Source organism: Crocodylus siamensis, chromosome 1 (assembly GCF_052110815.1).
Source record: "Crocodylus siamensis isolate JL-2025a chromosome 1, ASM5211081v1, whole genome shotgun sequence".
Taxonomy (NCBI): domain Eukaryota; kingdom Metazoa; phylum Chordata; order Crocodylia; family Crocodylidae; genus Crocodylus; species Crocodylus siamensis.
This window is the reverse complement of record NC_143395.1, coordinates 292,726,571-292,752,505: the sequence shown is the minus strand read 5'-3', so window position 1 is coordinate 292,752,505 and position 25,935 is coordinate 292,726,571. Positions and strand designations below refer to the sequence as shown.

Genomic DNA, 25,935 nt, shown 5'->3' with positions numbered 1-25,935 from the left:
AAGGTTACTTATACTGGTGAGTGATTTAAAAAAAAAAAAAAAAAATGCAACACAGAATAACTAGATGAGGACTTCCCTAGGGAGACCTAACTCCAAAACTGCAAATTCTTGCACTAACTTGGTGAAACCAGAACAAAAACAAGATAAGAAGCTCAAATCTAATGCTCTGAACTGGGAAAGGGTGATCAGGAATTCTGGTCTATTCCAACATCTATACACTACGGTGGCTTTTGTCTGATTATTTCAAGCAATCTGACCTGTAGCTTTTTTTGCTTTTTTTTTTTTTTTTTTTGGAGGGGGGGGGGCGTTATTTCATTATAATTATGCTCAAGGAGTTAAGTGCCTTGGCACTTATAGTGAAATCAAATCCACTGGTTGGAGTATACTTCATATCAAGTAAATCTCTAACCAAGGTTATAAACTAAAAAAAGCAATAGACAAAAAGCAATTTGTAAGGTTTGATATAGGGGGTACATTAACACAAATGCTTATGAATGCAAGAAATATTTACATTCCTAGCCTGACAAACAGAAATTGGACAAGCCACTACTTCTAAAAGAACCAAACAAACAGCTTCTAAGATTAGCACCACATAACTTAATCACTAAATGCAGCTGAACTACTAGAAATAATCTCAGAGCAGCATATTTTGCAAAATACAGTCTGCTTAGCACAAATTTTTAAAAAGTCACTCACCAGAGTGTCACTGTTGTATGCCTGGGTGTAAACTCGCCCATTTCTAGATAGGATTAAAAAGCGTTTCTCTGCACAGGCAATCTGTACAACCCCTAGATTGGCAAGTCCTTCGCACTGAATTGGACCACTCACATTAGCATAATATTTCCATCCTATTAAGCCCCAAGCTATAACTTCTTGCAAAGAACCCTGTAAGAAGGTAAGAAACTAAGTGAGATATTTTTTTTTTTTATTATTATTATTTTTTTTTTTACTCAGCTTAATTCAAAAGTACACACCACAAGTTTCTCCTCATAAAATTTAGGTTTCTTCAAAATACAATTCAAACGATCTGTATGACAGCTGTAATTAAATATTCAATGAACTCTGCCTAATAACAGGATATTAAAAACAACATCAAATACATGCATCAAACTCTCTTCAAGTTAATTCCTGAAGATACAACAAATATGTATAGCAAGTGGTAGAGGGTTTGTAAATAGTGAAACTAAATGTTTAATATTTTATTTTTCTTCCTTAAAAAAAGTAAAACTAACATGTGAATCTACGAAATCTAGTCTTGGGGGGCGTTTTTTAGTTTAGGGGGCACAAGGTATTGCACTATGCAGCAGAATCAGCAACTGGTGTTCACATGTCATTCCCTAACAAACCTTAGCAGATTGAACTCTGGAATAAGCCAAATTCAGACAAACCAAAGTACCTTTGGGGATAAGTAAAAAGAAAAGCGGAAGGAATCAGGTAACACAAGGCTCACAAACAGGTTTAAAGAACAAAAATAAAAGGGGACTCATCTCATTCTGTTGAGAACATTTAACTGCACACTGTATGTGGTGCTAATACATGTGTTCACATCCATTAGACCACTCATTCTGAATACCATTCAGATGCCAGCCCTGAACTAATAACTCTTCTTGTGAACTCTTTTCAACTGGAGAAATTAGGGAGGCAAAAAGAGCAACAACTGTAAAATACTCTTAATTAAAAGGCAATTGTGACCCTAATATGCATCTAACCTCCCTGATCAGAAGACTCATTTAGTTGCGACTATTTACGAAGAAAAATGGCAGGGAGGTTAATGCTTAGGCACTTATTCACTGTAGAAAACTCACTTGCTGTAAGAATATTTTTAAAACAAATAATTATGTTCTTGTATGAGAACCAAGTAACCACTTATTAATAGACAATTTGCCCAATGACATTGCTCAAATGGTTTGAAGTATAAACTACTTTTCCACTGCACAGATCCCCCTGGTATTTGATATTCAAGACAATTACCTTATGAGATGTAGGAGAGCTACACTGTGGAGGCATACATGGAGTGGCTAGGCGATCTAAGTGGGCCATGATCACAACAGCTGTTTGTCTTAGATCAATTGCTAGCTCATTGTCTTGAGGTAAAATCAGATACCTCAGAAAGCTCTCATTGGGACTCAGAGGATAAGACAGGATCTAGGAACGGGGGAAAAAAGGGCTAAAATAAATAAGAAAGCTACAAGCAAGAAAACAGTTAAGTACTTGACACCCCCACATATTCTCCCCTACGCCTCTAAAATATGCCCTGTATATTTTTGGAGAAGCTAAGCATTCACAACTCCTTTTAAAATGAATAGAAAGTAAAGTGACTCTGCATATATTATTCTTTCCTAATGCAAGTGATTATTCCAGAGACACTTGTATTGAGAAATACACAGTTAATCTCAAATAAGCCACCAGGTACAGTAATAACTGACTGCTGCCTTTCACAATTGTGCTATTCTGTATTCCATTAGTTACTCAAAAAAGGAATTTAATAAAGTTGCAACTAAACTGAAGGGAGCTGCATATCCAAGAGAGTTAACAGCTCCAGCACTGTGAGTTAACCAAAGCCACAAATTACCATATTTACCCAGTTAGCAAGTGAGGTGTTCCCCACACACATATTTAACATAGGGAAAAAAGCCTCTCACCTTAAAATCAAACACAAGGCAAATGGGGTGGCAGGCAGCTGCTGCAGCCCCAAGTTCAGAGCCAGACACCTCCCACCCCCACACTGCCCCTGCATACCCTGCCAGTCCTCCTCCAGCACCCACATACTTCCCCATCCCATCCTCCCACCTTTCTCTCTCTCTCTCCCCACTGCACTCCTTACCTTTGCTCTGCACTGGCAGGCTCTGTCCCTGCTGCAGATCAGGACACAGAGCATGGCTCTAGCCCAGCCCTGTAGCTGCTGCTGCTATGGGGTCAGCCTGGAGCCATGCACTGTGCCTCTGGCTGAAGCAAGAAAAGAGCCTGCTGGTGGAGAGGAAAGCGGGGGAAGGGAAGATGGGAGGAAGGGAGCAATAAGTTCAGGCTACAAGTGGCAAAAGCAGCATGGAGAGGGGAACAGGGGAAAGGGGGAAAAAAAAAATCATAGCAGTCTGCAGCTGGGGGGTGGCAAATGGAGGGGAATAGGCAGCAAGGGAGCAAGCTGCCGCTACCCACCTGCCCACCCCATTACTGCTTTCCCTACTACTCCTTACACTGTCTGTCCCATACCAGTTGCCCCATTATTGATCCCCTCATCACCTCTCCCCCTCCATCTCCTCTAGTAGTTGGGGGGAAGGGGGTGAATTAAAAATGATCCTCCAATAAACAGATTCTACACACAGAAAATGATAATAAATTTACAAATTTCCCATGTTTAGAATTTAATTACTGGGCAGGAGGGGATCGGGGGGGGAGAAGTCTTGTATTCAAGTACAGATTGTAATTCTACAAAATATTGAGCATGCACCACCATTTAAGCATAGCTAATGCTTAAAAGAGCTAAAGCTCTTTTCTTCCTTCTTGATGAAATACTGTATATATAGCTATAGAGAGAGAGAGAGAGAGAGAGAGAGACAGAGAGAGAGAGAGAGAGAGAGAGAGACAGAGAGAGAGAGAGAGAGAGAGAGAGAGAGAGACAGAGAGAGAGAGAGAGAGCGCACGCATCTTAATGGAGAAGTTAACATTAAGAATGTAGTGTTAAATTTTAGAAAAAAATAAATGATGGGCTAGACAACCTCCGGCCTCGGTGCCAGAATAAGGCACGCAAAGGCATTTTGCTTGCCACACGTGCCTCAGGGCGGACAGAGGGGATGGGGCCTGAGCTGTGCTGCCACAAGAATCAGTCCTCTTGCAGTTCCCCAACCGTCCACCCTGGCATACCAACATCTTCCAAGTCAAGGTTGCAAGTGTTTTTGGCACTTTGCCCAAAAATGTTGCCAACCCCTGGGCTAACCTATATTGCTTAGCAACCTGACCAATTTAAAATACCTTTCAAATAACCCAATGTCACATACCTGAATCTCTTCCTCACTGCTGGGCACATCTTTGTTACATATTATGCTCTGAAACCTTTGTAACAACGGTAGGAGGGGTGCACTGGTTCCCTGTGCAGACCGTTCGTTATCTGTTTCCCTTGTTCCATTATCCCAGAGTTGAAGCAGCAACATAACAGCAGACAACATTTGACTGAAAAAAAAATGTTTATTATAATCCCTATTGAAAAACAGCTTTTTTAGGAATGTTTATGTTCTCCATAAACATCAAAACAAGTTCAATTTGACCAGTCCTTGATTTTGACCTCAAATAGAAATTACTGAAAATGGATTCTGAAACAGCATTTAAAAAAAAAAAATCAAAATTTTAAATTTCCATTTTATGATGTTGCCTCCAGAACTAAAAAAACCACATCAGTACTGAACTCAGAACTATTTCCCTTAAATAAATAAATAAAACTTCAAAGATATTTCAAAGTTAATTCTGAATGCCCAGCCCTGCTGCTCAAGTTAAGATTGTTCCCTTGTCCAAACCAACCCAGAAAAATGTTAGTCTAACCTGTACTTACCAACTTCAAAAAACAGAAATTCTACCACTTCTCCAGGTAATCTATACAAGTGCTTAACCACCTTCTGAGTTCGAAAGTTGTTCCTAATATCTAACTCAAATATCCCTGGCTGTGATTTAAGCCCATTACATCTTTTTCTGTCCCTTGTGGATAACTGAGTGACATCTTTTTTATAACCCTTTTCATGTCTGAAAGCCTATCAAACTGCCTCTCAGTCTTCTCCTCCCTAGATTAATAACAATCCCAAACTTTCTAGCCTTCCCTCACGTCCTGTGTTCTAGACCTCTAATCACTTCTGCTGCTGTTCCTTCACCTCCTCTTGTAAAGTTTTAGCTACACAGGAATTGCCATTCTGTAACAGTAGAGATACATGGTTGGCAGCAGTAGAAACCAGATTATTCATGAGAATTCAGTGTTACACCAGACAACTACGCAACAAACTCCCACAAAAATCTCATTTCTTTCTACCCTCCATCAGTCAGAACACCAAGAGAACACTAATACATGAGTGTTAAAATAGTCTGGTTTATATCTAGATATAAACTTTGTCTTCCTTACCTTTACAACAGGAAACCAGAGGGAAATTCTGGTCCCAATGAAGTCAATGGGAGCTCTGTCACTGGTTTCATTGGAGCCAGGATTTCAAGTCTGATTAAGGAAAAAGACTCACAGCTATTGAATCGTAATTCTCACAGTAAACTAAACATGAATAAGAGATGTACTGCTCAGAACATTTAAATGCTTTGCTGCTCTTAAAAAGACAGAAAACCATTTGAATTCCTCACCTTAGTGTGCCTCGCTGCACAGCCAACTCTAACAATATGGCAAGTGCCAAGTGCTGGTCTTGTAGTGGAATGTTCCCTGGACCTTTGGAACTTGGAGCTCCGTGGACATCTCTGTTTAAAAGAAAAATGATGCTTGAAGATTCAGGAATTAATGCATGCAGCATTAACACACTACCTGGGATCACAAAGAAGCCACTAAGAAAAGGTGCATATACCTGCATAGAAGTAGCTCACCATGTTCTAGGTAAGCCTGGATAAAGAGTATCCAGGAAAACAAGCTGAAGATGAAACATAAAAGCTAAATTTGTTTACAAGCCACCAGTCTTTGCCAGCTGAAAAAGGAAATACACTATCCTTTGCTTCCTTATATGTTTGTTGTCTTTATCCAGTTTCAAGAAGCATGTACATCTCAAGCCTTTTTAAATGTCCTTCACAAGACAATAGTTTGGGCTCTCAAAGACGCATATAATTAACAGTAAACATTTAAAAACAGACAGCTGCATAAATGACAGCACCATATTTTCTCCCATACAACATGTACATTTTCCCCAAAAATCAGCCCTCACCTCCAAACTGGGGTGCATGTAGTAAGCAGCAAAGATGTTTTCTTGGCAAGAAAAGGAGCAAGCCAGAGACTCTGCATGCCATGCAGCTGTCAAGATAGCCATCACTTATGCTGGCTCAGAAAGCTAAAAGGGCAAAGTCCTGCATTAACCCTCCCACAGCCAAAGCTATTGGCTGAACACTAAAGCTTGTATACAAAGTACAAGTGAGCTGCTGGTAGTATCCTGAAGAGGACTGTACTGTGGAAACACCACTTTATTTACAGCAGGGGTATCAAACTGATCTGGCTTTACAAACTAGAGGAGGGTGATTGGGCTGGTCTCAACCCCTGTGCAGTGCCTGTGGAGTCAGGTCCAGCTCACATGCCACACACAGCATGTGTTGGCCCCATGGTTTGCTGTACATGCAGTATGTGGGGTCAGCATGGGGTAAGCACTGGCTGCAGCACAGGCTGGATCCAGTGCTGCAGATGAAGGGGTCAGTCCAGGGAGCTGCATGCAGTCCGCATCACAGGCTGCCTGCATCACACGCAAGTGCCAGGTTCAATGTGTGCACTGCAGATACTGTGCAGCCCCACCATATGCACAGAGAGCCTCATGTGCTGCCCATGGTGCCTAGGGTTAGACAGGCCACATGTGCCTCATACAGCACGGAGAGCTGGCACAGGACACATGCTACATGCAGCTCCCCACCAGACTGGCCCTTCACTCTAGTTCCATCACAGCCAGATCCAAACCAGCCCAGGAGCCAGTGTACAAAGTGAGTCACTGCATGCAGAACACACCCCAGACCACCCTTCTTTGCTGTGTGCAGCATGCGAGACACTGCATCTAATGCAAAGGGCCAGGCCTGGGGCCAGGACAGGTGCCAGTGTGTGGGTTCAGGTCCAGCAACACACACAGACCAGATCATATGGCTCCACAGCCCAAAGACAGCCTGTGGGCTGTATGTTCACCACCTCTGCTGTACAGGAAATTATTTAAGAACTACTTACAATAAAGAAGGAACACCACTGTTACTGCTCTTGCAGAAGTCTGGGGCCTAACCTGGGAAGCAAAGTATCTAGGAAACATGGCATCCAAGGATAGGCTGTCACAGAAGGAAGTTGCCACTATCTACTGCCTCCCCAGACTGTCTCCTAGGACAGCATTTCTCAACCCATGGGTCACAACCCAAAAGTGGGTAGTAAGATGATTTCAAAGGGTCACAAGCTGCGGGCTGAGAAACACTAATCCTAGGAAAGTACAGAGACTGCGGCAGGAGAGTGGTGGGGGGAGAACTGCAAGGCCAGGCTGGGTGCTGGCAGGGGCAGGGTGGCCAGGAGGCACTGCTCAGGGGCAGAACAGGCTGCGATCGGGCTGCCTGGCATGGCACAGCAGCCCCAGGGGCTGCCACAGGCCTCCCCCCCTCCCTCCAGCTCGCTCCGCTGCCATCCGCATGAGCCAGATCCACCGCAGCCACTGCACTCTACTCCAAGTGGGATGGGGCAGCTCAGTGCCCTCCAGCAGGGATGGGGGGTAGGGATGTGGACTGTGGGTCATACACCAGCAGGGCCAGGGGGGTATGGGTAAGGACAGGCCACGAACCTTTGGAAATGGGTCCCATTAGGAAAACAATTAAGAACCGCTGTCCTAGGACACATTTCCTAGACGCTAGAGGCAGCCATACTTCTCAGACACTTTATGTTCCAAGAAGGTCTTACTATGATCAGTCTGACAACTACAGGGAAAAAAAATCTTTATCTTTTATATTCTGCCTTATAAAAAGGAGGCATGTGTGAGAAAATACAGTACTTATTTTGAGGGATAGGTTAAGCCACAATGGGAAAAAATTACGTTCTTTACATAGAGGCAGATATTTTTGGGAGGGGGGCGGGGGGGAATGATATCTTTTATTGATCACTGCATGGTTGCAATACAAGTTAAGCAAGCTTATATATACACATGCATAGCTTGGTTTATAGTAGATGTACTTTACCAGGATAGTCATACCAATATACCACAGCAGCAAAGCACTCCTAATAGGCACAGCTTACATAAGTAAAATTATACCAACTTCTACTTTTATAATTTAATTGCAGCCCAGACTTCTCCTTTCTCCTCCTTATCAAAAAAGTAAATGCATCTACGCTGCTAGAAAAAGCCCCATCAAGGACCACATTTCACCACACCCTTTAAACAAAAGAAGTTAAGAAGCTTGGTCCAAAAATACCTGTATTGAGTGAAGACTGCTTCCCTGCCTACTGAATTTCTTAATTTTATAGAGAAATGTCATAATGTTTGCTCTCTTGAACATTCAATTATGTTAACAGACTGTACAAAAGAAAATAATGTTCTCTACACTACGCATATGCCATTCACTTTCAGCAGAAGTCACGTGCACCAAGCATGAATTTTCAAAAACAAATCCATTTGAATTTTCTAAGCACAAAACATCACTTTTATTCAACCTGTGAACACTCATTTTGCTCGACCTCCTCAAAAAGCTTTAACCAAACTTTTCAAAAAGTTTGCTTTGGGCTGAGAGCATACATGAAAATATAAACCCATATGTAACTTTTAAGAAAGTTATAAGGAACCAAGAAGCAGCATTTAGAATGTGTCATCTCAATAATAATTATACAAAGCATCACTTGCTTAATGTTATTACATAAAAAAAGGAAACCAATCCACATAGCTTAGCTTAACTAGAAACTATTTTAAATTTAGCCATTATCTGTTAACAGATTCAGGCTTTCCTTTCAAAAGCCAGTTGAGCAAAAAGGGGAAAAAAAAAATTCCAAAACTTACCCAGTCACAACAGACCTTAGGAATTTAGTTGCTCTCTCCACAACTTCCAACCAGACAGAAGATACAGTCCCTTCATCAAAAAGAGATGCTTCTGGTAGGGCTCGGAGTGCATCAAGTGATTCTTGTAACAATTCACTGCAAAGGTCTGCATCCTCACCTGACAGCCAACATAATAAAATTTGTAAATAAGCTAGCATAATGCATTTAACTAATAGTTGATCTTTCTCAAAAGAACTGTGTGAAAAATGTCTAAGGGCTATATTAGACATTCAAATGAAAGACTGACAGAAACCAGCTACAGAGTTGTTACATATTTTCAAGCACTAATTTCATAGCTGGTTGGCTCTTTTTAGAGCTCAGTAGTCATTTTTGTCACATGATGATGACCAAGGATCCGTTTTTTCTGTTTGCTGTGGAAAAACGTGAATTTTCTCCTTTGAAGGAGAAAAATGTGGGAAGTCACAGGTTTCCCCTTACAAGCTGGCACAGTTCCAGCCTACAAGGGACTGCTTGGGCTGGGGGGAGCAGGAGGGCAACTGGACACACATGGGTGACTGGGGCTTCCCAAGTCTGGGGGACACCATCGGGGCACAACTGGGGGGAGTGGTCCCCCAGTGGCCAGTCACCGAGCACACCAGCAGCACAGCAGCAGCAGGAGTGCTCGCACTTCCACACGCAGCATGGTACAGGACTTCCACTGCCAGCACTTCCGCTGGTGGGACCAATTTCAAGGGCGGCACAAGTGCTCTCCATGCCCCCGTACCAGCCAGAGCACGCAGTTTCAGGGGGGACACCAGCACTCTCAGGGGGCCCCATGCCCCCCCATACCCTTCCTATGCATCACCTATGCATGTGCACATGTATACATGCACATGGCCAGCAATACAGTCCCAAGCAGCACGATGGAGAGCAGTGGGACAGTAAGACTCACTGCTGCTGCTGCTGCCATTCCCAGAACCCCTGCACTAGCTGCACTACCATGGAATAACACCTTGCAGCCAGCAGCACAAGGAGTAGCAGACTGGTGGGGGACCATGCTGCCCTCACCTCCTCCCACCATCAGCCACTCACATGCCAGGCCACGCACCAACGCAATGTCGCAGCTGGTAAAGCGAGCAAAACTCTGGCTTGCATCCATAGATGCTTCTCAAGCAAATCCCAGGATGTCACCCTCCCGCTGTACTTGGCTTTGGTGAGGTTGCAGCTGAAGTACTGCATCCAATTCTGGTCTCCACAATTTAAAAAGGATATGGAAAAACTTGAGAATCCAGAGCAGAGCCACACATATGATCAGAGGGCAAGAGAATAGGCCCTATGAGAGGCTGAGAGCCATAGGACTCTTCAGCCTGGAAAAGCCCAGACTCAGGGGGGACCTGGTGGCTGCCTATAAGTACATAAGGGGTGTACATCAGGATCTGGGGGAATGCCTGTTCACCAGTGCTCCCCAAGGGATAACAAGGTCAAAACAGTCATAAACTCCTTCAAGACCGTTTTAGGCTGGACATAAGGAAAAACTTATTTACCGTGGAAGCCCCCAAGGCCTGGAATAGACTTCCTCCAGAGGTAGTGCAAACACCTACTCCAGACTCTTTTAAAAAACATTTTGACATCCTCTGACCCTAGCTGACTTCCTGCCCCTGAGGCCCTCTGAGGTCCCTTCCAGCCCCTAATGTCTATGAAATCTACCCCAGGGGCAAGATGGGGTGGAGAAGCAGCCCAGGCAGCCTTAGGGGAAGGATGGCAGCAACTAGGCCATGGTGACAGGGAAGAGCTGCAACCTGGCACACAAGCAGCTGGTGGCAGAAGTAGATGAGGGCAGCATGGCCCCCCTCCAACCCATTACTCCTCACACTACAGTGGGGCAGCTGATGCAGGGGTGCTGGCAGCAGCAGTGAATTTCACTGCCCCACTCTGCCTTCCCATGCTAGGTCCCACCCACTGGACCACAGAGGTGGCCCACTGTTGATGCACCCAGGCTGCAGGAGCATTGCCTATGGTCAGGCAACCCCCCTTCCACACACACACCCTTCCCACACTGTTGAGCTGTTGCAGGGTCAGGGGGCACCAAATCAGGAGTGAGGGGCACCAGCAGGGTTGGAGGCTGTGGGTCGGGAGTGAGGGGCACCAAGACTGTTCAGCACCACAAAGAAGCTGGACTCGCATCCTGGTGAGCTAAGGGGGTACGAGGAGCTCTGATTTTCCACTATTTAAACAAAAAAACAAAAATCAAACATCAAAATACTTAGGTGTTTAGAATTGTCTTATAAATGACAGGAGGCGTTCCTGGCTGACTTTGAAATGCTTTAAAATCGTAAATGCATCAATAAAACACTGCATTCAATTGATACCTATATCTTACATGACAGAGAAATGCGGGTTTTGGGGGTCTTAATTAGAAAACTTGGGTGGGATTTTTAAACACAGAAAACTAATGACTTTGCAAGCATAGCTGGTCTAAATTTACTGTGAAATTAACCAGTTAATTGAGTAATGTACTCAATGTGTAGCATGGGTATACATTTTTTTTAAACTTCTAAACACAAAAGCAGATATATATTAAGCAGCTGTTTTCAAAGAATCATTTTGATTGGAACGAAGTCAACCACCACCAGTCACCACTACACAGCACAGTGAAACTAATTTAATTGTTCCCAAATCACACCAATAAACAGGAATTTAGTCACTTTCCTCCAAAATCTTTTCTTATTACTTATTATACTAGAAAAGCTTTGAGAATTTCAATGTGGCTGTAGCTTAGAAACAGGTTTTGTTAAATAACTAAAAACTATTAAATCAGCGTGTAAAAGGTGACATTGGAGTTGGTGAATTGCAGAGGGGTAGGAGCACAGGGGGAACTGTTTCATTTTCCTGCTCTCTTTCTGACAAATACTGTCCTAACACATAAAAAAAAAAATCTTTTTAATACACTCAGAAGCCTCCAATAGAAACTACTGCATCAGTTATTCTGATCAATTTAAAATGACTAAAACCCATTTCCTTATTTATGTAAACTACAACTTTTATTAAGGAAAGAGGGGTATATGGCCAGAAAAAAGAAATGCAAGGAGGTGCTATGTTAGTCACTTTAACTCTTAATGCAATATTCAGTTGAATTGTGATTTATAAACAGACAACTAGCTGTATATAGTCCATCATATTATTTAACTTAATGGGGAAATTAAGACTACTGTCAGCCAAAGATACTTTTATACCCTACTGTCCCAGACCCAAACTTTTGCAACCCCTCCCCCCCTTTTGAAATTAGCATTAAATGTTAGCTTTAACAATCTCACTCTCTCAGACAGATCACCAGAGTTTAATAAATCAGGGCCTGTTTTCAGGTACTTAAAGATTTGCTGAAAACCTGCTGAAAAATTTCATGCTGGGTATCCAGCTCAGGCTGATGTTTTTGGGAAAAGTTTTAATTACTCTAAATGGTTAAAGTTTCCAATAGGGAATGTAGAGAAATGAGCTTTCCTCACATTCTAAGATTCTGGCAACCATCTCAAAAACAAATAAAACCCTGCATAGATGCTTTAGAGCAGGTATTTTACACATTTGACTGTGGCCTTTATGCCACAATAAGCTGTTTGCTATCTCCAGGAAAATCTGTCCAACTTGGGCCAATTTAAAAGCCTCTGAAAAACTACAGGTCACATTCTCAAAGACTGCATCAAATTTAACTACAAAAAAGGAGATCCCATTCATAATGAGCTGCTCCATCCTGAAGTAAAGCAGGACACTTCCAGTGCAGCTGATGCTCTCAACTGCTACATGCCATGTGGATGTGGCCTGCTTAACAAGTGAAAGCTTGTCTTTTCTGTACTCTACAGTATCCCCCAAGCAGGACAGAAGTAAACTCCTTGATCTGAACACAGAGGGGAGACTAGCTAGACCCTGGGAAGGAAGAGAGCTGGACTCAGATGTGAAGCAAGAAAATTTGAGACTGGAGGGGATTAGAAATAAACTCAAAAGGCACACGGAGGGAAGACTACAGGGAAAAAAACAGAGGTGGGAAAAGATATAGCAGAGAGAAAGGGGTAATAAGCTGGGTGGACCAAGGACAGTGAGACCAGACGAAAAACAGTCAATAAAGGGGGACAAGGGCAATGAAGGCTGCACATGCAACCATAACTTTATCAATTTCCAACTTCTAAGCACTTAATTTTGCTAACTTAATACAGTAAAAGCTCTGTTATCTGGCATCCCACAGGAATGGGGGATGCCAGATAACAAAATATGCTGGTTAACTAAAGTGGCCCAGGCCACCGCTTCTCCCAGCACGTGTGGGGAGTCCTGCCACCTCTCCTGCAGCACTGCCGACGCTCCTGCCGCATTGCCACCCCTTCCACACAGGGAGGTGGGCTCCGTACAGCCCCACACACCCTGTTATGCTCCTGGGCCGTGGGGGCTCAGCAGTGCAGGCTGCTTCGACCCAGGCCACGAGGGCTCGGAGAAACCGGAACTGCCACAGTAAGCACTTCCAGTTTCACTTTATCCTACAAGCTGGCATGCCAGTTAATTGAGCATGCCGGCTTGTAAGACACCAGTTAACAGAATTATTACTATATTGTTCTTTTACTTTCTCTTCATCACAACAGTTACACAAAGTGCTCCTACAATCCAGTCTAAAGAGATGATACTGGCTTTTCTAAACCAACCAGCAACTGACAGGACGTGCTATCTCCCTGCAAAATGCCAGGCCCTGCTGTCCTGAGTGCAAGAGGATGAAGCAAGAGACTTTTATCATAATAGAGCGCTTTGGTCCGTCCATCTCGCCAATATTTCTTTTTAAATATATGACACTGCAGACTGAGTAAGGTTTTTAACCACAAAGGCACACAGGCTTAGGAAGCACACTTTACCTGACCTCCACGCTCTACGAAGAAACGCAAATGCAAACGAAAGCGCTGCTCTGGATCCCACTCGTGCAAGTCCTTCTACACCTTTGCCTACAGGCCTAGGACTGTAACAGGAAACAATTCAAAGATTGAAAATGGTCTTTTGGAAGAGAAAGTTAGTATACATCAAGTGTTAGCAGTCACGTTTCGGTTCCAGTTGTCCAAAACAAATCACACATCCACCAAGAACATCTGCTTAAAAGGAGGAAGTCAGAAGATAAATTGATATAACCTGTGTCCTCTTTGGTATACAGAATCTTACTTGGGGTTGTAGCTGTGTTATTATACCTAGGTTATCTTGTGTCTGTCCATTTTAAACAATCTGTTATTCACCCAGATTTATGACACTTTGGTTAATAAGAACCCCAACAATTTTGCCTGATTAAATTTCCTGCCTCGCTAACAACAACAAAGTTAAATTATTAACATCAAATTTTCAGGGAGCTAGTGTATTTAAGTCATGACTGAAGTCAAAAGATTTCTTTATGGAACAGAATGGCCAGTCAGAGGCATCACCTGCATCCATTAAACCCCATTTATGATTTTTAAAGGACTACAAAAAGCTCTCTTCAGATAATTTCTATAGTTTTTGCAGAAATGCTAAAAATCTGACAAAATTCCAGCATTAGTAAAGGAATTACAACCCTGAGTTGTCTCGAGTTCTTGCTCAACTACTAAATGCCTCCCCTCCTATTCCTTACCTGTTAATTTACCGAACCAGAGACAGTAAGCATCTGGAGCCGGAAAAAAGGGGCATTTTTACACATGTTCCATGAGGTGTGGGGAAGCACTTTAATTAACAAACTGCGCTAATGAAAAAGCACCCAGATGTCATGTGCATCAGCATCCCCCATGCTGAAAAACTGCGGCAGGAGCTCATCAAATGAGCTTTAGTTCAAAGCACCCTGCCACCATTTTCATCGTAGGGATGCTGATACATATAACACAGGAGGCTGCTGGAGCAAGGCAATTTCTGTACTCCAGCAGACTTGATTAACTGAGCATGTCAATTAATTTGCAGCACGTTGGAAGTGGCTCCCCACACATCTAAGGGAATCCATGAACTATTTCTTCCTAGACTGGGAGCCCATAAACTATCTTTCCTACATCTGCAGCCAAATGACTTCACTTCAACATTTCTCACTTATGTCAACATTGTTTTGCTATTCTGCAGCTTACATTTTTAAGCCAAACTAACAAGGTGGTTTAAAATGTATCTATGCAAATCAGCATATGTTGACAATATAGCTTGATGACAACTTCTTAGAGTGGAGTGCCTTGGTAAAAGCAGTATTGTAATATGGCTGAAATTTTCTGTAACCCCATAATGCAGGTACTGGCTCTTGCTAGGTGAGTTTAAGTAGATGTCAACCAGAGAGGAACAGCACACAGTGGATGACTTATGACCCAATTCAATATGATCTTAAAAAAGGCACTGCTAGAAATACTATAAAGACTCTTTAGCACTTGTGTTAATCAAGAAAGAGAAAAAAGCCAGTGTTGGGATCTCCCACATCAGCGAAGTCACAAAAAGTTGATTAGCATCCGTTTTAATCACGCACCAGAGCAACATATTTCTCCTATCACATTACCTTTTCTTGTCCACAGAAGGCAGAGGAATGCTACTGCTTTTCCACTTAACCTTGACAGTCTCCTGAAGCACAGTTCTATTCAATGCAATGAAATACCGTTCCAGGATAACCAGCCTCTGTTTCAGTCGCGTAGCGGAAAGAGTTGTCGTAGCAGTTTGTGTTGCTAGAACTTGCTGTTCCTTCACCAGTACATGAAGGCACTCTTTCAACTCATTCACATCTAAGAATCACAGAAAAGCACTATAAATAACTACAATACAGCAATATGAACACAAACAAAGAGCATTTAGAAATATAAAGAAAGGTAAGTAAGAACCATCTGATGCAAAAGAAATACACTCTGTATCTCAAAGTGTCAAACTCATTCCCTCTATACATAATGTGTTAAGACAGGATGCATGCTGAATATTCATGCATCAACTCAAGGTACATCCCCTACTTGAAAAAACTTATAAAGACATCTTTAAAGCTAGGTAGCAGTGTTTTTGTAGCCATAATACTTCAGGGAATATGCAAGAAGCAGGATTGGCTGAGTAATGTCTGTTATTGGACCAAATATATAGTTGGAAAAGATGTTAGACAAGCTTTCAGGCATAAAATGTCCTCCCTTGATGAAAGATAGCGTCCAAAAGTTTGTCTAACATTTCTCCCAACTATTAGCATTGGTCTGATAACATATTGCCAAACAATTCCTTTTTCTTTTTAAAGTTATACTGAAAGTTACCCTGGAAAGTTAAGGTTATCCTTGAAAGACTACCTTCTTTTCTGCATGGACAAGCTTGAACTTGAAAATTTTCAAGTGTGTAAATACATAGTATGAACTAAATACACAACTGGTGTAAACAGACAAGTTATACAGCAGATGTTTATAATCAACAGGCCTCCAGGACATGGTCACATTAAGTGCAGCCAAAAGCAATTTAAGTACAGGCAAGGAGTGTTGCTTGCACTTTGAGCTGATATACATTATCTTAAGTTTCTTAGAATTTATAAAGCTACTCTCAGAAGCTCCAGGATCACTGCCAAGGACTGCTGAGTTGACAGAAATAGCTCTGCTTGAAATTAAAGTGCATCTTGAGAGCACTGCAAGAAAAAGAAACTAAGGAAATAAAACAAGGAGAAAAAAGAAGAAAAAGATGCTCTCCCACTGAATAACTGTAGTACCTGAAGAGATAAGGGATCAGTAACATTTTTAGTCAGTGCCAAAAACACTCACAATTTCAACTTCTAAGATGCTGGTGTGCCGGGGCAACGGCAGGACAGCCACAAGGGGCCAACCCCAGCCCTGCCCTCTGTCCAGGAGGCATGCATGCCAAGCAAAATGCCTTCAAGTGCCACACTCTGGCACCTAAGCCAGGGACTGCCTACCCCTAAGCTAGATGCTGATTAGGCAGAAAGATGACACAGTCAATTGCCTAAAGTTCTTGCAATCTGACATCAGAGTGCAACAAGGGGGGTACAGAAAGCAAATAACATGTGCATTGTAAAGGTTAAAAGTATTTAAAACATTTTAAAATAATCATATGCTTAATTCCTAGAGAAAAATCAATAAAAGGTTTAGTAGGTCTCCTCCTTGCTGCATCTCCTAACTGCCTAGTGACCAGGGCTAGGGACAGAAGTTGCACATCAATTTAAGTGATCAGAAACTGGTTTAAACGTGTACCAGAACAAAAGTTCAGTGCTCATAAACTAGGGCTGTGCAAAATTTTGGCAGCTGTTTCATTTCTGAGGTGTTTCAGGCCATTTCAGCAAAACACCAAATCCGAAATGAAATGGAGGGCTCTGAAACTAATCAGAAAATGCAGAAACGTTTCGGAAATGTTTCGGGGAATTTCGGAGTTTCAGAGCTGGGCTTGCAGGAAAACAAAAACTAAGAAGAGGCCCGGGAAAGAGTAAGAAAAGGACTGCTCTGATATTGACATCTAGCTCCCGGTTCAATTCTCCAGCTCTCTGATCGTTTCCACCACCTCCTCTGATCATTCCCCCAGCTCTTCCTCAGGAGGCACGCAGGCTGACACTGCAGGCCAGGGCCAGCAGCAGCTGCTTGGCACAGCCCACGCCAAATGCCTGAAAGACTGCGGTGGTGCTGCTGGCCTGCAGCGGCAGTCTGCTGAAACCCAGGGTGCAGATCTGGGGGCCTGCGCCCCACAGAAAGAGCCGGGAAAATGATAAGAGAGCTGGGGAATCCCTACCATTTGACCTGGCTCCTCAGGGAACAGAGATCCACACGGGGGTCTCCTCCCCACTTCTGCCTGCCCCATGCAGCCCTGGATTTCTGCTCCCTGTGGAGTCAAGTCGCGTGGCAGGGACCAGCAGGCTTGCTCGCTGCTCTGCGCCGCTTCCCTGCCCTGCAACCCAGCGTGACAGGAATCAGAGAGCTGCGTTGGGGGGGGGGGGGTGTCTCCTCACCTGGACAGAGGGCAGCAGCCCTCCTCCACCCCTGCCCCCTGACAAGTCACCCACAGCCCCATCATGCTCCCCTCTAGGGCCCCAAGCCTTGCCCAGCTGGGTAGGACTATGCAAAGCTTCCCTTGCAGCCCGTTTGGAATAGATTCAGAAACAGATTCGGCCAAAATGAAACAGGACAGTGATCAGAAACAATGGAATGAATCACTGTCCTCGGAAACAGTCAAATCTGAAAAAGAATTGAAAAACAGCTGTTCGTTTTGCACAGCCCTAACATAAACCAGTTTCAACATGACAAACTGGTTTAATGTAGTATCAGACAAACTTCTGTCCCAGACTGCTTCCTGGTTCAAATTAAATCAGTCTCCCAGCATGCTTTGCAGCCCTGAGCTGGGCTGTGCTGTGCTGTCTGCTCCAGAGAACAGAGCTGCCCTGCCCTTCTGCTCCCTAGCTGGAGCAGTGGGAGCTGGCTCACAGCCCCCCACTCCATGCAAACCCCAGCTGGGGCCTGGGAGGCAAGTTAAACTGCCCTTCCCCCTCTCCCTGCCTCCCCCCACCCCCAACCCGAGTATGGAGCTTCCCTGCCCTGCTTACTTTGTGCTGATTGCCACTGTGGACTACAAATCCCAGAGGCACCTGGAAGCAGGAAGAGGAAGTGATGAGCATCCCTACAGAGTCCTGCTGCTGTGCTTGTGGACTGCAAATCCCACAGACCTCGGGGGCAGCAGGAAGACGAAGTGAACACACAGCCTGTGCTGTATTTATAATTCTTCAGAGAAAGAACTATGTGTGTTCAAGCTTTTATGAATTCAATGCCACTACCTTTTTCTCCCACCCACCCCACCTCCAGCCTGGCAGACCTCTCCTTCTCCCCTCAAGGCAGAGCAGAGCTAGGGCCTAGCCATACCCCCTCCACTCCAGTGGGGGGGGGGTGGATGGGGGACGGGATGGGGGATGGCATGTCTTGGAGAGCGTCTTTCTTCCTTTCCCTTTGGCAGTGGCTGGCAGGCATGCTCTAGCACCCCATGGTTTCTGGCTTGAGCCACTGAAGGCATGTGACTGCATTTCCTCAATCAAAAGCAACTGTCTGCTCATTTGTTTATTGGTTCAATCTATGCAGTTTAGACTAACCTGCAAAAACTGAATCAATTCAGCCTTGGGGTTTTTGACTGTCTGTACTTAGTCCAGAGGTCATCTCACTCTGATTTTCACTGAAATTCAGCATCCAAAGCAGTTCAGCCACACCTATTACCGGGGTACTAGTTCTCTTATTTTAGTGGATATAAATACTTAAAATAGAGTTCATCACATGCACAACTCTTCAGCCTTACCACAATAGTGCTCATGAATTTGGGAAATGGCTGTCCAAAAAAAGCCTACAGAACACTTGTATAGTGCACATGCTTCACACATTAGTCACAAGTGTTAAAAAACTGAGACCTTCTAGAGAAAATCTCCCTGTAAACGCAGGACTGTGCACTACAGCATATTTAATGTTTTGTCCCTGCTATGTGTTTACTTGCCTTTTCAGAATTCAAGCAGTCTTTTCTGCAGAGATAACACTATATGTTCATACCTATTTGCTGTCAATCACCACATACACTCATTTTCAATATTATTTCTTAGGTTTCACTATCTCTTTTGTGTTAGCTTGCCCCTCAAACATTCCATTAATCTCCTCAAAAAGAGAATAGTTTTATCCCCAATATCTCTTTTGGGTTTGTAAAACCAAGATCCTGACCCTTTCAACATTTATTTGAAAGTTGACAAAAACAGAAGCTGTACTGGAAATATAACTTCATGTTTAATAAAACACAGGAAATATTAGAAGATGAGGTATTTTCTCCAAAATACTTATTTCTCAAACTACTCGCATTTCTCCAAAAGTCCACATAAAAAGACAACCATGGTCTAAAAATGAAGTTGCTTCAAGATAGAGTTTTTAAATCTGAAGAAGAATTGGAAAGGAAAAAATTCTATTGCCAGCTATATCATTTGCTATGCACTTTGCCATAATGCTAACCAAAGTAAAACTTTGTGGTATGTTACATGAAATGCTATAAGCCATCTATCAAACCACATAAAAGCCCCAATAAAAACTTCAGGCAATACAGTTTAAGTATAAAAAGTTTACTTTTGTTAAATATAATATTTTATATTTAATATTTTACATTATTCACAGAGACAAAAAAACCTATTTAAAATACAAGTGCAAACCCAATGACAAATAAAAAACTTGGACATGGTGAGCTAGGCTATGTGCTGCTGTAACCATAGTGCCACAGCATTTGTTTTGTAAACAAAACCAGAAAGGGAACATCATGGAGCACATGGCCTTCTGCATTTCAGAGTATCATAACAGAACTGGTGTGATCTTAGCATGTCAAGCTTGATGCCGTCTGTAAACAAATCATCTAAAGAGGTAAATTCAGTAGTCTCTTTCCCCTCCCCTACTAAAAACCCTACTGGTTTCTAAATGCCATCTCAGAAATTGAGCAGTAAATTAAAAATAGTCCATCCAAAAATAATCCTTCTATATTATACCAAGAATATTTATTAAATAGCCTTTTGGAAGCAGATTTGATTATACAGATTTTAAAATGTCCAGATTTATTTTCCCTGCTACATTTTTCCCCGTATTGTTGAATCGGAAAAAAAAAAAAAAAAACAGGGCTGGGGGGGCCTCAGGAGGTCATCCAGTCCAACCTCTGCTCAAGCCAGGATCATCCTTGTCTGGCAGTTCAGACAAGTATTTGTCTAATCTGCACTTAAAAGCTTTCACAGCCTTTCTACGTAATCTGTTCCAATACTTACCCATACAGTGAAAAAGTTGTTTGTAATATCCAACCTAAAATCTCCCTTCTTGTACTTTCCACCCATTACTTGTTCTATCCCCTATGAACATGGAGAACAGTTGATGCACCATCCTCTTTATAAACAGCTTTTTCATATTAGAAGGCTATTCTCAAGCCTCCCCTCAGTCAAACAAAACAATACCAGTTTTTTCAACCTTTTTCATGTAGTTTTCTGGACCTCTAAGAAATTGTCTAGAGAAGAGCAATTAAAATGGCTTAAGTACAGTACCCAAAACTGGATACAATAATGTGGGCTTGAACAGACTAGAGGAGTCACTTCCAGTGACTTGATTACCACTCACCTGCTGAATACAACCCAGTATATTATAAACTTTTTGGTTTTTTGCACAACACTACTCATCCAGCTTGACTCACTGTTAAATACTGGATATTATGGAAGCGCCAATTTCAACCAGGAGCTTCCAATGTAAATTCTCTACCCTCGGTACCACTATTAACAGCAAACAAACAATTTTGGGAGGTATACAGCACATTCTTCCTTACCCCTTCTTTAATGATTATGAAAGAAAAAAAAAAAAATGAGGCATATCCCAATAGAAACTCTCATCCAAGATTCGCTTGGAAACACTAAATCACTCTTCTGTTTGAAACAATCACGTCAGTTTATTCTTACAATATGAGCGGGAGGCACATCTGAAAATTCGTCTCCTACTCAGAGAGAAGTGAGTAATATGTTATTTTTGCTCTGGAACTCAGAATCAAAGCACAGTCACTAGTGCCAGACTCAACAGTCTAGAGCAGCAGTTGTCAGCCTTTTTGGGTCAGTGTACCCCCGGCGGTTGGTTGAGAAGGAAGGAGTCTCCCAGCAGCCAGTCAACGAGTGGAGAAGGGGGATGAAAACCCCTGGTCTAGAGTAACACAGAAACACAGACATTCATAAGTCCTGGTAACCGATCAGTTGACCAGGACAGCCCTCAAGACCATGTGTGAAAGTGAAAAGCCTACAACACTTCAGATGAAAGATTTACTTCACTTCCAAACAACCCAAAATATGGGCAAGCAAGTACACTGGTAATTAATACAAGTGATTAATTCAGGACAGCTGAAGAGCACTTCTTATCCAGGGGCCAAGCATTAGCATTAGAAGAAAGACTTACTCCACTCAAGTCATAGGTGCTTCTCCCAAAATGCTTCACCATTTGATGGAGCCAGCAACTAGTCAGACAAAACCCATTCTAGGGAAGTACCTCACAGGTTCTATTCCAATGCTAGGGACTTGCGCTACTTTAAAAGACCCTTGGAGTTCAGATGCTATGGAATGTAAAATGCTTCACAAGCAGCCTTGCATCTTCCCCCTGAGAAACTGGGGAAAATGAAGAACAATGAAGCGTCAAATTGAGACAATGCAAAGTCAGCAGAGAGAGCCAACTAGCTTGTGTTTACACACAAAGGGTTACTTCTCTGTATATACAGGTTTCTGGAGATAATCCATTTTCAAATATATAGTCATTCTAAAGCACTGCTTATTCAGAACCAAGTGAAATGAAACACTGGTCATACACATACACTAAGAGCTTATAACTATAAGCAAAGCCACGTACATCAAAGACCATAAGACTGAAATTATTTCAATGTTGTTGTCCGATTAAAGTTTTTCTTGGGGTTTTTTTTTTGGGGGGGGGGGAGGGGGGAGAGGGTTGTTTGTTTGTTTGTTTTTAGAACTATTTTTTCCCCTTATTCCTCATTTAGTCTCCTCAAGTCATTCCATTTTATAGAAATTAAGATTATGTAAGAAATATTTCCCTCCAACAGAAGTTTTGCACTCGATTAAAAGAGGAAAACTGACTTAAGACCAAGTTAACAGCAGTTCCAATATTCTGGCAGAGACAGGAGAAAGTATTCTTCTTAGATTTCTCATAGTTAGCAATTCTGTTTCAACTAGGACATCCCATATTTACTCTAATATAAGACAAGGTTCCCCCAGCAACTGCTGGGGGGGTGGGGCAGAGGGGGTACAACCCTTGTCCTGCATTCACGTACAGGAAAACCTCCTTATTAAAATACACTGTCTATCATTAAACTGTTGCCAGAACCAGCATGTGATCAGTAACAGAAACCAACTATGAAGTTGAGAGAGTGCAGCCCACATTGAGCATGCCCATAAAAACATATGGTCCAAACTGAGCTAACATACTGAAAGGAACCTAAACAACAGCCAGGAATCAGGCACTATTATTGCAGAATAACACTGTCCATACAGAATTATTCTATAACACCCAATTAAAAAACAACTCCAACAGCAGACGAAGCCTAAAATATTGATGAGAAAGAGCTCATTTTTCCTGGTTGATCAGGAAGTGATCACCATCAAACAGTGGATTTAAGACTCTCCAATTATATTCACTTTGTCAGTTCTTTAAGTAGTAAAGAACGTAAAGTACTTAATACCATTGCAAGAACCACAAACACTCAAAATACCTGGCTGTTTGCCCCACACCCAGCTCTCAACAATTGATTTGGCCCTGTAAGTCGGTAACGGAGTCTCCTCCTCTTCTTTCTTCTCTTTGTCATTTTGCTCTTCCTTCTTTGATCCTGTTTGGCATTCAGTGCTGTCATCTAAAGACAGAAAAAAAAATGAACCAGTTAAGCTACTTCTGCAAAGGTAGATAAGCTACTATTTTACCTTCAAACTGCCTTTGCAATCTGGAAATGAAAAGGTCAAATTTGGTACCCTCAAAATTCACAGCATTATTGTCATAGAGGGAAGGAGGAGGAGGAAAACAAGACCCAATACCTGCCACAAGTGCTAAGTTTCACACTGCACTAGATAAGAATTCCTGAATAAAAAGGCAGAGTGTTAAGGAACCTGTTGAAGTCTGCTTTGATTGACAAATCTTCTTCAATGTTACGTCAGTGTTAATTCCATCAAAGACTGCAACTGGTTGGTTTCAGGTACTTTGTGTTAGTAAGCTTAGATTGTGTGCATTTGTATTCTATATATACCATGCCAAACAGGCAAAAACTATATCCGTTTCAGTCAAGAGACGCTACATAGTGGTACTTACAAAGCTTAGTTCCTAACATGCAAACACATAGCACTCATCATTTAGATGTCTGCAATGTATTTATTGCCTCAACAAGTAAATAGCTGGATACAGTATGGAGGGCAAGAGGGTGGGGAAAGAGAAGCAGAGGTGTCCATGGGCCTAATCTAGACAATGGACTGGCTTAGTACTATTCCTCCAGCCCAAGAGGTTAGGTACATTTGACACCCCTGGTTTACAAGAAACACCTCAAATCTTGTTCCCAGTCACTGGAAGTAAAAGTAATTTAAGAGTACCCATGTGGCTTTAAATAAACCTTCTCCTGATCACCTAGGAAGCTGGCAATCTTAAAAATAACAAGTACATATAAAACAAGGGAATTCTACAAAGCGATCTCAGGAAAATCATGAGGCTATTTCCTTTATAACAGTTATGGCTAAAAACAGCCCACTAAAAATAGGAGAGGCAGCTTAATTATCAGGACTACTAAACTTTCCACAAGGGTTTCAAGCTGGACTGAATGCAAAGGAAGGGGAAAAATGCTTAATTTTTTTTCCACATAACTAATTCCCACAGAGATAGGGGTTGGAAATGGACTGTAGTTCAAGAGAGATGGTTCCACCAGATCATCCCTCTATGACAATGTGGTTCACAGTAACACAAGTTTTCCTAATTTGGAAAACATAAGGTTAATCATGGATAGTTCTATGAAGGAATACCCTGCTAAATTTCTGATGCAAGCAACTGAAACCTCTGCAATTGTATGAAGGTATTTCCCACTATCTCTGAGCTTTACTACATGACAGTATCTGCCACTGTATGTCACCAGACGGAAAAGGATCTTGGAGTCGTCATTGACTCCACGATGAACATGGGCCGGCAGTGTGGGGAGGCAGTCAAGAAGGCCAACCGTACCCTGTCATGCATCCACAGATGCATCTCGAGCAGGTCCAGGGAGGTGATCCTCCCCCTCTATGCGGCACTGGTCAGGCCGCAGCTGGAGTACTGCGTCCAGTTCTGGGCGCCACACTTCAAGAGGGACGTGGACAATATGGAAAGAGTTCAGAGGAGGGCCACTCGTATGATCAGGGGTCAGCAGGGCAGGCCTTATGAGGAGAGGCTACGGGACCTGAACCTGTTTAGCCTCCACAAGAGAAGGTTAAGGGGGGACCTTGTGGCCTGCTACAAACTGGTCAGGGGGGATCAGCAGGTATTGGGGGAGTCCCTGTTCCCCCGTGCGCTGCCAGGAGTGACCAGGAATAACGGTCACAAACTGGCGGAGGGTAAGTTTAGATTAGATATTAGGAGGCGCTACTTCACAGTCAGGGCGGCTAGGGCCTGGAACCAGCTTCCAGGGGAAGTGGTGCAGGCTCCTAGCCTGGGGATTTTTAAAAGGAAGTTAGATGAGCACCTTGCCGGGGTCATCTGACCCCGGTGCTCTTTCCTGCTAAGGCAGGGGGTCGGACTAGATGATCTACCTAGGTCCCTTCCGACTCTAGCTACTATGAAACTATGAAACCATAACAGCCCCCTTAGTGAAGACAGTCTTCACTACAGCTATGCTACAGCTAAAAGCTACAGATCCAAGACAGACAAGCTAAGCTGACACCCTCCTGTTAGCTACCACACCTCCATCCACACCAAGGGTTCTGCCAAAACAGTTTATCAGCTAAGAGTTGTGATCTTTTTATTTCTTCTGCTGATGTAACAGTGCCAGCAAAACTCTGTAGTACAGACAAAGCCTGTGTGTGGAGCTAAAGAAATATCTGATCCCAGCTGCCTGCACCCTAAAGCAGTACTTACATGAATTATTCTCAAGTTCCTTATGTAACAGCTAAACCATGAAAGTTTAACTGTTTGCTAAATCTGTGGACATTTTGCTTAAAATTCTCCTTTTGCCTTCAAATGAATGGGTACATACAAAGGCAGCATCATGCTACATCTATGCCTCAGATGCAAGTAAATTCACACATCGTCAAAAATGTTTAGAATTCTAAAGAGTTAAGAGCAAGGATACAGTCCTATAATACATGTATGAACTATACCACTTCCATACATATCCAGTGATGCAGTTAAGTTTCTTGCTTAATTTCTTCAGGTCCTGGCCTATTATGTAATGTTGAAAAGGCTATTCCAATTATGTGCTCAAAAGATGCTAATGTAGCTGGACAAGAGGATTACCTTAAGTGCAAAATTTAGTATTCTGGAAAACCACCCTATCTTCACTTATTTTAGTGTCACAGTTTTCCCTATTTCAACACAATGAACTGTGAGTGAAACAACTCTGAATAAAAATCTGGATGCTAAGTACTCAGAGCAACTTGACACAGACTATTAATCCTGGCTACTGTAATATAATTATTTTCTTGTCCTGGACTCCTACCTTTGTACTAGGATTAACCATGCCAATTAGATAACCAAAATGTCCCTTACCTTCTTTAAATCACTTCCCTGACCATCTTTCTGTGGCTCTGGTTTGTTCCTTAAATTATGCC

General features: G+C 42.7%; 1 protein-coding gene across 3 annotated transcripts in view; it reads right to left on the bottom strand.

Moving 5' to 3' along the window:
• HERC2 (HECT and RLD domain containing E3 ubiquitin protein ligase 2) overlaps nt 1-25,935 on the bottom strand; it is a 187,774-nt gene that overhangs the window by 139,127 nt on the left and 22,712 nt on the right. For 2 of the 3 annotated variants that reach the window (XM_090064853.1, XM_090064869.1), the window contains exons 4-11: nt 22,875-23,012; nt 15,175-15,394; nt 13,547-13,647; nt 8,682-8,838; nt 5,329-5,439; nt 3,996-4,167; nt 1,972-2,145; nt 697-885 (exon numbers count right to left, since the gene is read on the bottom strand). In XM_090064853.1, coding sequence (XP_089920979.1) covers nt 697-885; nt 1,972-2,145; nt 3,996-4,167; nt 5,329-5,439; nt 8,682-8,838; nt 13,547-13,647; nt 15,175-15,394; nt 22,875-23,012 — 1,262 coding nt within the window. The remainder of the gene's footprint in view (nt 1-696; nt 886-1,971; nt 2,146-3,995; nt 4,168-5,328; nt 5,440-8,681; nt 8,839-13,546; nt 13,648-15,174; nt 15,395-22,874; nt 23,013-25,935) is intronic. The other variant, XM_090064860.1, reaches the window with a different exon arrangement.